At 56.4% G+C, this 13,169-nt stretch overlaps 1 protein-coding gene across 5 annotated transcripts in view; it reads left to right on the top strand.

Annotated features, from left to right (window-relative positions):
* The window catches only part of OGDHL (oxoglutarate dehydrogenase L), a 28,500-nt gene extending 15,570 nt beyond the window's left edge, over positions 1-12,930 (top strand). For all 5 annotated transcript variants that reach the window (XM_047702647.1, XM_047702644.1, XM_047702645.1 and 2 more), the window contains 15 exons: positions 1,901-2,080; positions 2,362-2,490; positions 3,527-3,706; positions 3,997-4,149; positions 4,693-4,795; positions 5,367-5,495; positions 6,544-6,694; positions 7,180-7,307; positions 7,922-8,100; positions 9,505-9,576; positions 9,657-9,782; positions 9,887-9,959; positions 11,268-11,431; positions 11,595-11,749; positions 12,170-12,930. In XM_047702647.1, coding sequence (XP_047558603.1) covers positions 1,901-2,080; positions 2,362-2,490; positions 3,527-3,706; positions 3,997-4,149; positions 4,693-4,795; positions 5,367-5,495; positions 6,544-6,694; positions 7,180-7,307; positions 7,922-8,100; positions 9,505-9,576; positions 9,657-9,782; positions 9,887-9,959; positions 11,268-11,431; positions 11,595-11,749; positions 12,170-12,293 — 2,046 coding nt within the window. In that variant the 3' untranslated portion in view covers positions 12,294-12,930. The remainder of the gene's footprint in view (positions 1-1,900; positions 2,081-2,361; positions 2,491-3,526; positions 3,707-3,996; positions 4,150-4,692; positions 4,796-5,366; positions 5,496-6,543; positions 6,695-7,179; positions 7,308-7,921; positions 8,101-9,504; positions 9,577-9,656; positions 9,783-9,886; positions 9,960-11,267; positions 11,432-11,594; positions 11,750-12,169) is intronic.
* Positions 12,931-13,169: the final 239 nt, after the last annotated feature.

Below are 13,169 nucleotides of genomic sequence, written 5' to 3'. Positions count from 1 at the left end.
CTGAGGAGCAGAGGGAACATTTCTCGGCTCACACCCCGGTTCCTGGTGTGCACATATGTTAAGCACACCTCCCACCCTGATGCTATCACTCACGCTAGGCCTGAACGCAGATGGCCTTCCTCTCTTTACTGTCTCTCTTCTGGCATTCTCCAGCCTGTGCACGTGTGTGTGTATCTGTTTTCCTCTCTCCAGGCTGGTGACAGGATGAGGCAGGGACCTTGTCCCTGAACCTCCAGCACCCAGTACAGGGGCTTTGGTTTGTTAAAATGAACCATATCAACTGGCCGCTCCAAGGTCATCCCATACATTAGGCAGAGCAGGGACTAAATCCGCATCTGCTGGTTCCAACCCAGAATCTCCCCCAGATGCCGTTCATTTGGCTTCTCAGAGATCAGCACACTCTCTCTGAAGTCACCTTCATCTCCCCTGGACTTGGTTTGTTCTTTTGTAAAATGGCGATGAAAACCCCTGCCCCCCAGGATGGTGGTGAGGAATCACAGAGGTGACGTGTGTAAATTGAAAAGTTTGGTCAAAGGATATTTTTTACAGAAGTATTTACTATTTTTTTTTTAAATCAGAAAAGAAATATGAACACTATTAAAAAAAAAAAGTAGACTCGATGAGAGTGTTTCCCTCATGAGACCCCGCCCCTCTCCTGCTCTTTGAAGGCTCCTCTGTGGCCCGTGTGTGTTTGTGTTAAAGTGTGTACTTCCACCAGTGTTCCACACAGGTACACACACACACAGCTGTCCGGTGCAGTCCTGTTTGCAAAAGGCCGGGGGAGCAGCCTGTGACAGCACTGGGCACCTTGCTGTTTTCCCTTAATGAGCTGTTGCTGCCTCGTGCTGTGCACGGGGGACCCCCGAGCTGTGAGCACGCCGTGGGGGTTCACCTCGCCGGTTGATGGCGGTTAGGCTGCTGAATGAGTTTCTTTGCGCACGTGTGTGAGTACATTGTTGGATGGTGTCTGAGAGGCCCGTGGCCAGAGTGACTTCCCCCCAGAGAGCTTCAAGACATCAGTGCGCCCACCCCCAGCGTGCTTGAGGGTCCCAGGCCCTTGTCCTCACTTACTCTGTCAGATCTTTCTGGCTTTGTCCATATGATAGGTGCAAAAATGCTTGTATTTTAAAGTATTTCTTTGTTACGAAGTTGAGTGTCTTTTCACCTGTTTTTAAGCCACGTATATTTCTTTTTCTGTAAATTCCTCTTCCTGGCTTTTGCTCATTTTTCTATGGGATTTGGGGCTTCGTCTTACTGATTTGTAACAGTATCTTGTATATTGAGGCTGTTAGCTCTTTGCCTGCACGTGTCTCATAAATATTTTTCTCAGCTTGATTCTCTCTCCTCACACTGCATGGATTTGCTTCCCCCCGGCAGGTTTATTAAATTTTAGCTGCCTTATCTTTTATGCCTTCTGAGCTCTGTACGTTGTTTGGAAGGGCCTTCCTTACTCCAAGATCACAAGATATATGATGTTTTCTCTGCTATACTATGGGTTCACCTGTCGTGTGTACAGTATTTGTTATTTGGTGTAAGGACTCAGGTAAGGTGCGGCTCCAATATTTGCCCGGAGGCCATGCCTCTGTTCTTAACAGCACCTTCATTTCACTGCTTGCCCTGTCGTTAACTCTGGGATGGTAGTTGGTAATGCAGAGGGGCTCTGATGGGGGAGCTTGTCTGGCCTCTGAGCCAAGGCCCAGGGGAACGTGCCTGCCTTTCTCAGGGAGGGGTAGTGTGTGGGAGTGTGAGGGCTGGAAGAGGGTGTGGGTTAGGAACAGCACAGCCTTCCCAGGGAGCAGAATTCAGGGAATGTCCCAGCCCCGCGGTGGGCTTGCATGCCTACTTGTCTGCGTGTCTGCGGTGAGAGGGCTGGGTCATCAGCGCCTACCTCCACCTTCAGGGCTCCGGAGACGTCAAATACCACCTTGGCATGTACCATGAGAGGATCAACCGGGTCACCAACAGAAATATCACTTTGTCCCTCGTGGCCAACCCCTCCCACCTGGAAGCCGTGGACCCTGTGGTGCAGGGAAAGACGAAGGCAGAACAGTTCTACCGAGGGGATGCCCAGGGCAAGAAGGTGAACCCACCTGATTCCTAAGGGGTGTGCCCTGAGGGGCTGGATCTGAGGACTGGGCTCTGAGGAATGGGCTCTGAGGGCTGAACTCTGAGAGAGTAATGGTCTCTGAGGGCTGGTCCCTGAGGAACTGAACTGTTAGGGGTGGGCTATGAGGGCTGGGCTGTGAGGACTGGGCTCTGAGTACTGGCTTCTGGCAAATAGGGCTTGGATCTTTGCGCTGTAGGACACAGAGCTGGGCTGCCCAGGCTCAGATTCCTCCTGTCTCACATCCTGCCCTTCAGGTCATGTCCATCCTGGTTCATGGGGATGCTGCCTTCGCTGGCCAAGGTGTGGTGTATGAGACCTTCCACCTGAGTGACCTGCCCTCTTACACCACCAATGGTACTGTGCATGTGGTTGTCAACAACCAGGTGAGGACCTGGGCTGCCTGGCGGTCCTCTTCAGTGTCCCCCTTTCCTGAATCCCAGGTAGCACTTCTGCAGGAAGTATGAGATGATCCTAGTTTTTTGGTTTTTTTTTAAGATTTTATTTATTCAAGAGAGTGCATGAGAACAAGTGGGGGTGCAGAGCAGAGGGAGAGGGACAAGCAGACACTGTGCTGAGCATGGAATCTGATGTGGGGCTTGATCTTAGGACCCTGAGATCATGACCTGAGCCAAGACCAAGAGTTGGACACTTAACCGGCTGAGCCACCCGGGTGCCCCAAGATGATCCTGGCTTTAATCCCACCACTCTGCCACTCTTTAGTGCGTGACTTCAGGCAGGATCCCTGCTCTCCCCAGCCTGGTCTGTGAAATTGGTGTGTGTCTGTATGTATACAGTACATGTAAATGCACACACACATATGCACACACCATGGAGGCGTTACAAGGACAAAGGCATACAGGTGTAACTAGCACAGAGGCAGGACAGGAAACTAGATGCTCCTTTTAACTCTCTAGGATCCAGTGAGTCTGAGAGCACAGGTGTCACAGGCCTTTGCTCTTCTGGCTGCTGTGCTCATTAATAGCTCTTCTGAGCCTGTAAAGTTAATTGCCTTATTTGCATTAAGTCACTTACTTTTCATAGAATAACCCTGAGAGGTGGTACTTAATGAGTCCTTTTACCAGACAAGGAAACCGAGGCTTTGGGGAATTGAGCGCCCGGCTTAGCACTGCACGCATAGCCACTGTGGGGCCTGGCAGAGAGCCAGGCCTGCACTCTTCCACTGTATGAAATGTAGGACAAAAGCACAAGCAGGGTTTCCTTGGTGTTGCTGCCATCGCTGTAGGATTTGCTGCGGTGCCCGATTGAGGGGCCCTTTACTCTTACCCTTCCTGTGCCATGTCCTTCCTGGTCATACCTAACAAACCTCAAGGCAGAGAGCCCCCCGAATTCCTGGACCCACTGGTCTCCCAGGCGGGCGGTGCCTGTGTAGCTCTGCAGAGGCACTGTCCACTCCTGCAGATCGGCTTCACCACAGACCCCCGCATGGCCCGCTCTTCACCGTACCCCACCGATGTGGCCCGTGTGGTCAACGCGCCTATCTTCCATGTGAACGCCGATGACCCAGAGGCCGTGATATACGTCTGCAGTGTGGCAGCCGAGTGGAGGAACACGTTCAACAAAGACGTTGTGGTGGACTTGGTGGGTTTGGGGCTGGCACCAAGGTGGGGGTGTGCATGACCGACTGGGCTGCATCTGCGGTGTCGTGGGCATGAGGGCTTGGAGTGCTTCCTGGCTGGAAGGTTTACTGCCACCGAGAGAGTCTGTGCAAAGGCTTGAATTGGAGGTGGGGCTTTCAGTGGTACATGATAGTTGGCTTTTAAGGGCCTGGAAGGGTGTGTCCTGCCAGCCGTCCCCAGACGTGCCCCACTCCCCCTTGTGCAGTGACTAGGCCTGCATGGCCTGAGCCCTTCCTCACGCTGTCCTTGCAGGTCTGTTACCGTCGGCGCGGCCACAATGAGATGGACGAGCCCATGTTCACACAGCCGCTCATGTACAAGCAGATCCACAGACAGGTGCCTGTGCTGAAGAAGTATGCAGACAAGCTCATTGCTGAGGGCACAGTCACCCTGCAGGAGTTCGAGGTGGGCAGGCGGGCTGCATGGACGCCTGAGATAAACCTCTGGCAGAGCTGGAATCCTGGAGTAGTTGCTGACATTGGCAGTGATTTCAAGAAATAGCCAATATGGTCTTTGTCCTTGAAGCTTGTCATTGTCAAGGGGGACAGAGAGCCAAAGACATTTACAACCTGGTGGGCCAGTGAATGCTTGCCATGTGAGGGAAGCTCTCCTTCAGGCAGGAATCCAGGAAGGCTTCCTGCAGGAGGCAGCCCTGAGCTGGGTTTGTCCCCACAGTTATCTATGGATGCATTGGTTCGCCTGCTTTAAGGGAGCTCTGAGAGCAAGCGCTGTGAGTCTTTTCTGAGCTTCCTCTAAGTCCCTTGCTGAACAGGAGGGATCCCCCTTAACTCTGAGACTTTAGCCCCTGGACACAGGGTCCCTGCAGGCCAGCAGAAAGACAGTTCTAGAATGCAGCGAAGGGGACCAGGGCTTACAAGTCCAGGTTGATCCAGCCTCTGGCTATCCAGGCCGTCACTGCCTCAATCCTTGCACTCACCCTGATTTCAGGAGGAAATCGCCAAATATGACCGGATCTGTGAAGAGGCATATGGCAGGTCCAAGGATAAAAAGATCCTGCATATAAAGCACTGGCTGGACTCCCCCTGGCCTGGTGAGTTCCCCTTGGCCCGGTGAGGGAGTGGTGTGTGGCTGAGAGTGACTCACCTGGGTGTGGGACCAGGACTGCAGTGGTCCTGGGTGAGGGCAGTCAGGGCCCAGCCCAGAGGCTGCGTGCTCCATCTCTGAGACTCCTGAGGCTTTGGTGGGGGGGAGGCTGATTGCTGCAGGCGGGGGTGGGCAGGGTACAGGAGAGATGCCTTTGGCCTGGGAGCATATCCAACCAGCTGTCCTCTGGAACGGGAGGGCTGAGCCAAGGCAGGTGCACACCAAAGTGGAGGGAGCCTGGGGAAGTGGTGCTCAGAGGGCCTTCGTGTGCTGGAGCTAGATGGCTTTGACCCTGGGCCCAGGGAGCAGCCCCCACAGGCATTCAGGAGAAGCTGTTGGGTAGGTGTTGGAGATGGAGCTGCGGCTGTCAGCTGTCGCGGGTCCCGAGGCTGGGTCAGGGTTTGAGTGCAGGTGGGGTTAAGGAAGAGGAGGGCCCCTGAGTCCTGGGAAGGCGGGCTGACCAGGGGATCAGAGGCCTGACCGCGACCCAAAAGCACACAGAGTCTCTGCCCTCGCAGGCTTCTTCAACGTGGACGGTGAGCCCAAGAGCATGACGTGCCCAGCCACAGGCATTCCCGAGGATGTCCTCACCCACATCGGCGAGGTGGCTAGCTCTGTGCCTGTGGAGGACTTTAAGATCCACACTGGTGAGGCTGCGGGCAGGCGCCGGCACGGCCCTTGCAGGAGATGGTGCTCAGGGGTCAGGGGAGCTGGGTTTGCGTCCCCGCCTGGTGCTTGGCCGGTCAGCTGAGCTCTTGGAGCCTCTGGCACTCTTGTGATGTGCCCGTGAGAGTAGTTCCTGTCAGGGTGGGCAGATGTGGAAGCCATGCCCCCTGCTGGGTGATAGTGACGGAGGCTTATATTGGGCCCCGTGGATTTTCACAGTGCCTTTGCTGGGGTGGTCCGTGGGTCAGACAGAAGGAGAGCAGGGAAGCAAGGGCTTCCGTGGAGGAGCTGGTTGGTTCTGGAATGCTCGGAAGGGGCAGGAGTGCTGGGCCTGCTGGTGGTTTAGATGGATGAGAGAGGGCAAGCCTGCTGCTCCTGAGTGAACCTAGGCTAGCAGGTGGTTGCTGGCCCAGGCTCTTGGCTGGGTGGCCTGGAGGCCCCCGTGGTGATGTGGGATGCCTGCATATGCTCTGACCAGCCTGTGGGATTCCTGCACAACGTGCATGGTGGCCCAGGTGTCTTGGGGTGCCTGCTCTGTGTGCCTGTCACCTCGGGCTTGTACAGGTGTAGGGCTAGCAGGAGCCCCTCTAGGGCAGGTGCCTGGGCTCAAACCCAGACACCTTTATAGTGGTGTGGTTGTGTGTAAATCAGTTCCCTCTTCTGAGCCCCAGTGTCCTTATCTGGAGACTGGGGACAGTCAGCAGCACTCTGTGGCTGGTGGCCGGTGAGGAATGTTCCTGGCTCAATGCACGTGGTGTCTGCATGTGACAGACACTCACTTACTGATGCCTGTTCTTTCTTCCCGAAGGGAGGGAGGTTGGTGGCCAGAAGTTCAGGCCTGCTCATGGAGTGGGGGTGCCAGAGGAGGGCTGCCCGGCGCTGGGTCTCCTGTGGCCTGCCAGGGCCCTGCTCTGTGTGAGGGGTGTATAATGAGTACATACATACCAGGTTAGGGCCCTGGTGCTATGGCTGTCCTAGCTGGGGTGGCTGAGCCCCTGCATCCCTCAGCGTGGCTGCTCATTCCTGCAGGCCTTTCTCGAATCCTCCGGGGCCGTGCGGACATGACCAAGACACGGACGGTGGACTGGGCTCTGGCGGAGTACATGGCCTTTGGCTCCCTGCTCAAGGAGGGAATCCACGTGCGGCTTAGTGGGCAGGATGTGGAGCGGGGCACGTTCAGGTGAGGGTGGGAGAGTGGTCTCTGGGCCTTGGGGCCCCAGGGGCATTAGCCTTATCCTCACTGACCCCACGGGATTGCTGAGAGCTCTCTGTGCATGGGGTCTCCCGGAATCAGCCCAAGAGCTCTGGAGCGGAGCTGGCTCTTCCCTCTTTTTCCTGGACCATGTCTGGGGAGCCCTTATCTGGCTGGGGTAGTCACAGGTAACCCCATCAGTATTTCCAGGCCCTGCTTTTGGGTCAAGCCATCAGAGGGCTGCTTGGCCGCCTCTCTGACCCCTTCCACTGGGAAGGGAGGCTACCTGGAGGAGAGACCAGATTGCTCTGGCTTCCCAGAGCCTTCTTGGTGTCGCCATCCTCTGGAATTCTGTCAGGTTTCCTGGCACAGTGACAGAGGCTTGCCTGCTCCTGCTACCTGTCCCACTTGCTCTGGGTGAACAGGTGGTAATCCACCTGCCCTCCATCCCTTCCCCATCTGTCTCTCTCCAGTCACCGGCACCACGTTCTCCATGACCAGGAAGTTGACCGGAGGACATGTGTCCCCATGAACCACCTTTGGCCTGACCAGGCCCCCTACACTGTGTGCAACAGCTCCCTCTCAGAATATGGAGTCCTGGGTAGGTCAGAACTCGGCCTGCAGGTCAGGTGGACCCTGTGATACCTGGGGACCAGAGAGGGTCTTGGAGCCCAGGCTGTCCTGTCTTTATTATTTTGACCTTGACCACCCAGCTGCCCCATGTTAAGAGCCCCTCCCGAGGCTCTGGGCTCCCAGGACTGTGTCCTCTGTACTCTTTCCTCCCTGGCTTGACCTTTAACTAGCCTGCTTCCTCCTTTACTGCCTCCTCTGAGAAGCAGGAACCCTGCAGAGGGCAATCCCCATCCTGTTCCTTCCCCTTTGCTGTACTGCACATATTTTGGGGGGGGGGTTCCTCTTCGCAGATGACTCCTGATGCTTCCCTAGGATATCTTTGGACTTGGCTTCTTGTCTAGATAAGGCTGAAGCTGGCCATATGTAAGGTTAGGGCTGAGGGTGGCATCTCTGGGCACATTATGAGCTGCCAGGAAGGGAGAGTCTGGCCTTTGGGCCCCAAGGAGTCCCCTGGCTCTTTCTGGCCTGCTGGGAAGAATGGGTAGGGGCAGGGAGAGTTATGAGCAAGTGCTGATTTTGACTGGAGTCACTGCCACTTGGTGACAGTGTGCGGCGGGCTCTGTCTCTGTGTCTTCTGTTTAGGCTTTGAGTTGGGCTATGCCATGGCCAGCCCCAATGCCCTGGTCCTCTGGGAGGCTCAGTTTGGTGACTTCCACAACACCGCCCAGTGCATCATCGACCAGTTCATCAGCACTGGCCAGGCCAAGTGGGTGCGGCACAATGGCATCGTGCTGCTGCTGCCCCACGGCATGGAGGGCATGGTGAGGGCCACGTGGTGGCTGGGGGCCCAGAAGGCTCTGGCGTGCCTGGGAGAGGGTGGGTGGGCCCTTGGCTGCTTGTAGGCTTAGGGGGTGTTTTCCCTCCAGGCCCCAGGAACACACGGGTTTGCCCAGGGTGGCCCGCATGTCTGCGCTGCTGCTCTCATTAGCTGACACGTCTGAGGGTTTGCTCTGGGCCACGTGCTCTTTTACACCCTTTGTACGAACTCTTCTAGTCCCGACAACAAATGCAGTAGCTCTTGTTCCTGCTTTCCACGTGAGGGAAACTGAGACAGAGAAGTAGAAGCTGGGACCTGAACGTAATGCTGTGTAGTAGTGCCGTCCGGTGGTCTACTCCTGAGTGGCGGCACAGAGGGAAGACGGAGGGTGTGCATGCCGGTGGGGGACGGACGGCAGGAGCAGAGCCCTTGAGACAACTTGGGGCGGGGTGCAGCCAACTAGGTAGGGGACGTGCAAGGAGCAGAGTGCGGCCTCTAACCTGGCTCTGTGACCTGGGGCAAGGCCTTCCCCACCCTGGATGGCTGGGCTGCCGTGCGTGTCCCTGAGGGCCTGTTGTGCGTGGCCTGGTCATCCAGTCAGGGACTGACGGTACCGTCGCAGCCAGGATTCATGGTGCTGAGCGTCCTACACGCCCAGCGTCATCCTGTGGAAGTCTCACACCTGGACTGGGCGGTCAGTCCTGTTTCCCGTTGCACACATGAGGAAAGAAGGGGAGCAACCTGCCCCGGGCTCGTAGCTGGAAAGATCCAGGGTGGAGCTGGAGCCAGGCTGGGTGGGGAGGCTGGGACATCCTGACTGGAGTCTGTGGGCTGTGGGACAGATCACCCTCGTCCCTCGGGGAGCCACCCTGGAGGTCAGTGTGGTGTCGTCTTGCTGCCGTCATGGAGCAGAGCCACCCACGCGGGTGAGGGCAGGAGTAGGAGTCAGTCATGGGTTCGAATGTGCCCCTTGTGGCTGAGTGACCATGGGGTTGTTCTTAATCTCTTTGCCACTCAACTTCATCTGTAAAGTGAGGAAACATGTCTACACCATGGGGCTGCTTTCAGAATTAGTGAATAACGTGTATGGAGCCCATAAAACTGTGCCTGACACACAGCGGGTACTCACTAAATGGCAACTGCCCATTCTAGAATATTCTGGAAGAAGCATCTCACCTTGGCCTATTTACCTGTTCTTCCTGTCCCACACATGTTCACATGTGGTGGCTCTGACCAGACCGTCCTCTAAAGATGTCCTCTCCACTCTACTCCCACATTCCTGGTTCTTTACTGTGGTTTGGGCTCCAGAGAGAGAGAGGGCATCTCCTCTAGGAAGCCACCCAGATTTTCCCCTGTGCCCTGGGTCCCCACACTTAGGCCAGTCCATGCCATCGGCACTTGCTTTCAGGGCCCAGAGCACTCCTCAGCAAGGCCTGAGAGGTTCCTGCAGATGAGCAACGATGACTCTGATGCCTACCCTGTAAGTGCTGTGCTCCCTCCCCGGGCCAGGGCACGGGTACCGCAGGTGGGCCAGCTCCCAGCCATACCCTGGCTCCCCAGGTGTTCACGGAGGACTTCGAAGTCAGCCAGCTCTACGACTGCAACTGGATTGTGGTCAACTGCTCCACGCCGGCCAACTACTTCCACGTGCTGCGCCGCCAGGTCCTGCTGCCCTTCCGTAAGCCGGTGAGCTGCCCGCCTTGCTCATGGCCATGATTGCGCCGGGCCCCGGGGGCGGGAGCTCTGGCCAGGTGGGGCCGCCGGCAGCTGGGCACATGTTTCGCTTCCAGCTGATCATCTTCACACCAAAATCTCTGCTGCGGCACCCAGAGGCCAAGTCCAGCTTCGACCAAATGGTATCTGGTAAGCGCCCAAGTCTACTGGGGAGGCGGCCAAGGGGGGTCCTAGTGGCCCATGGTTCTCTGTTCCTGGGACTCTCGTCCTCGCCTCTGCTTGTGCCTCTGTAGTGGCTCCTGGCTCAGTCCCCAGCTGTGGTCAGGTTGGGAGGTTCGTGTGGTAGCCACCTGACATGGTCTGGGCAGGCTCACCTGGGCCAAGCAGCCAGGCCCTCTGGCTGTGCTGGGGGAGCTGAGGGGGGAAGCCTGGTGTGGGCCTAGCTAAGATGGCAGGGCACTGCCTATCATTCATGGAGTCAGTTTCACTTTTTTTTTTTTACTCCTGAGCCAAATAGACATTGCTGGCCCTCAGGACCCAGTGTCCCTCCAGGAGCTTTCAGACCCCTTTACCTGAAAGTTGAGGGTCAGGTAAAGCATCTGAAGGATCAGGGGTTAGAATTGAGATGTGATGCAGGGGAGGCTCAGGGAGGGGCTGAGGTGGGGCCCTGAGGCTCGCCAGAGCAGAGCCATCTTGGAAAATATCCCCAGGTAGTAGAGGGAGATGGCAGGTGCTGGCCAGAAAGGGACTTGGCATGGTGGGCAGATGCTTTTCACCTGTATATGTTTGGGCATCCCCTCGGGTGTGGGCGGGTGACTGAGCCAGCAGCTCAGACCCCTGGCATTGGCTTTGCAGACCGTCCCGCCTGAGCACCCAGTGCTCACCTTCCTCTTCTGGGGACGGGCAGCTGCTTTCCCTCTGTGCCTCAGTGTCCTCGCCTGAGATTGGGGGACACCAGAGTGACTTGACTCAGAGTTCTCTGCTGTGCGCTTGGCTTGGTGCCTGGCATGTGGGTGCGCGCAGGAAGGAAAAATGTTCAGGGTGGTGGGGGCTTGGCTGCAGGGCCGAGGGAGGGAGGGACAAATGTGCAGCCGCTTCCCAGACAGCTGTTCACCTTCTAGCGTGGTGGTACAGTGGCTGGAGTGCATGCGGGAGGGAGGCGTGACTGGATGGGGAGCAGGTTTGGGACAGACATCGATGCCATCAGATGTGGACTTGATGCCACCTTCTCTGTCCCCTCCAGGGGCCCTCCCTAGCATACGTGCCCACCCGCACCCCAGCCTGCAACCTTACATGTTCATGTTCCCAGGGCTATGCCCTTGACTCCAGCCCATCTCAGGGTGTCATCAGTCCCCTGCTCCATAGTTTGGCTCAGAGGTGCCCATGGCAGCCACAGATCCAAACCTGGGGTTAGTCTCAGGGACCAGGGAGAGCCTTGTGGGGCGGCAGGAATGGAGGCCTGGTTCTCAGGCTGTCTGTGCCCTGTCGGACCTCCAGGGACCAGCTTCCTGCGGGTGATTCCTGAGGACGGGGCTGCGGCGCGGGCCCCGGAGCGGGTTCGGCGGCTCATCTTCTGCACTGGAAAGGTGTACTATGACCTGGTGAGAGAGCGCAGCAGCCAGGGCCTGGAGGAGCAAGTGGCCATCACCCGCCTGGAACAGGTGCAGCCTAACCCCTTGCCCAGTCAGGGTAATGGACGGGGTCAGATCAGCGGCCCCCCAGCTTTGGGAGGCATGCCCGTGAGGGGCAGGGCTCAGCCTCACCAGGGGTGCTGAGGCTGCTGCCCTCCCCTGGCATACTCTGCTGTCTCCCTGCCTGCCCCAGATCTCTCCATTCCCCTTCGACTTGATCAAGCGAGAGGCAGAGAAGTACCCAGGAGCAGAGCTGGTGTGGTGCCAGGAGGAGCACAAGAACATGGGCTACTATGACTATATCAACCCGCGCTTCATGACCATCCTGAGCAGGGCGCGCCCCATATGGTACGAGGCTGGCTGTGGGTGTGCCTGCCACCTGCCTCTTGCCTCCTCTGGGCCCAAGGGATTCTGGGGGCATGAGACCCCATCCTGGCTCTACCTGACCTGTTGGCCACTGCCCTTCTCTGGACCACATTGGAAATTGAGGGGATGGGTCCCATAGTCATTTCTGGTCCTGTGATTGTTGATGCCAGATCAGGGACCCCCGTCAGTTCTGCCTCATGGAGAGTAAACCTTTGTGTTTGTTCTGCAGCCAAAGCTGAATGAGAGAGCCTCCTTTGATCTTAGGCCAGTCACTCGGCCTCTTGGAGTCTCCAGCTCTTCATCTCTACGGCAGGGTGGTGATCGGGATTAGACCCGATGCAGTCCTGGGGTAGTGGCTGGGCCGGGCCCAGACCTCCGCTTAACTTGTCCCTTCTCCCCCAGGTACGTTGGCCGTGACCCAGCGGCCGCACCAGCCACAGGAAACAGGAACACTCACCTGGTTTCTCTGAAGAAGTTTCTGGATACTGCCTTTAATCTCCAGGCTTTTGAGGGCAAGACATTTTAGAGTTGGCAGGGCCCGGCTGGGTCTTGCTGTGGGACTGGCTGGGGACATGGGGGCTGGCATGGGGAGGGATGGATGGTGCTCCTGCCCGGGGAGGGGCCGTCTAGAGCTCCAGGATAATAAAACAATACTCATGTAAGTGATTTAGGCCAAAGAGTAGGCGTGCTGGCTTTGGTATTACACCACCTGGGTTATCGTGTTTATGTCAGAATCTGTTAGGACTGAGCAAGCCAGAGGGGTCTGATAGATGGGCTGTCGTTCGGGTGTGTTTACCCACTGGCCCTGGTCTTTCTGAAATTTTTGTTTGGCTTCTCCATCTGTGCCGTTCATGTCTCTGCAGACGGCCACGTGGGAGCCCGTGTCTTTGGTCCCTCTCCCCTATCCCAGCAGATCTGGTTGCTGCTTACCCTGTCCTATTCATCTGTAGATTCAAGGAATGTTCCCTTTTGTGCTCTTAGAAATAAAGATTTCAGCAATAACAGCCAGGTGAAGCAAAACCATGCCAGGTGATTTATATGTGCTCTGTTTTATGGGGCGTGTCATAATGAGATATGTCAGCTTCTGTGTGAAATATAGCCGCAGCTCATGTGTACCAAAGTAGAAACCAAATAACAGAGAAATAAAAAAATGCTTAAGAGAGGTTTTCTGTTTTCATTTCATGTTGTAAAATTGGGGAAGAGGCATATGGTTTAGAGAGGGTAAGGAATGGGGAGGAAGAAAAAAGATGGAACATGTAGAGGGTAAAATATCTGCCTCCACTGGACAGATTTCCTTTTGCGCCCTAGGCAGTGTTTGCCAACAATCTGTTGGCATGTCCACTCTTCAGCCTTTTGTTGGTTTTGCTTCCCTGCAAAGATGCCGGAAAGGTGCAGCAGAGGA

The sequence above is a fragment of the Lutra lutra genome, chromosome 14 (genome assembly GCF_902655055.1).
Source record: "Lutra lutra chromosome 14, mLutLut1.2, whole genome shotgun sequence".
In the NCBI taxonomy this organism is placed as follows: Eukaryota; Metazoa; Chordata; class Mammalia; order Carnivora; family Mustelidae; genus Lutra; species Lutra lutra.
Note: the sequence above shows the minus strand (reverse complement) of the source record. Positions and strands in the feature narration are given on the sequence as shown.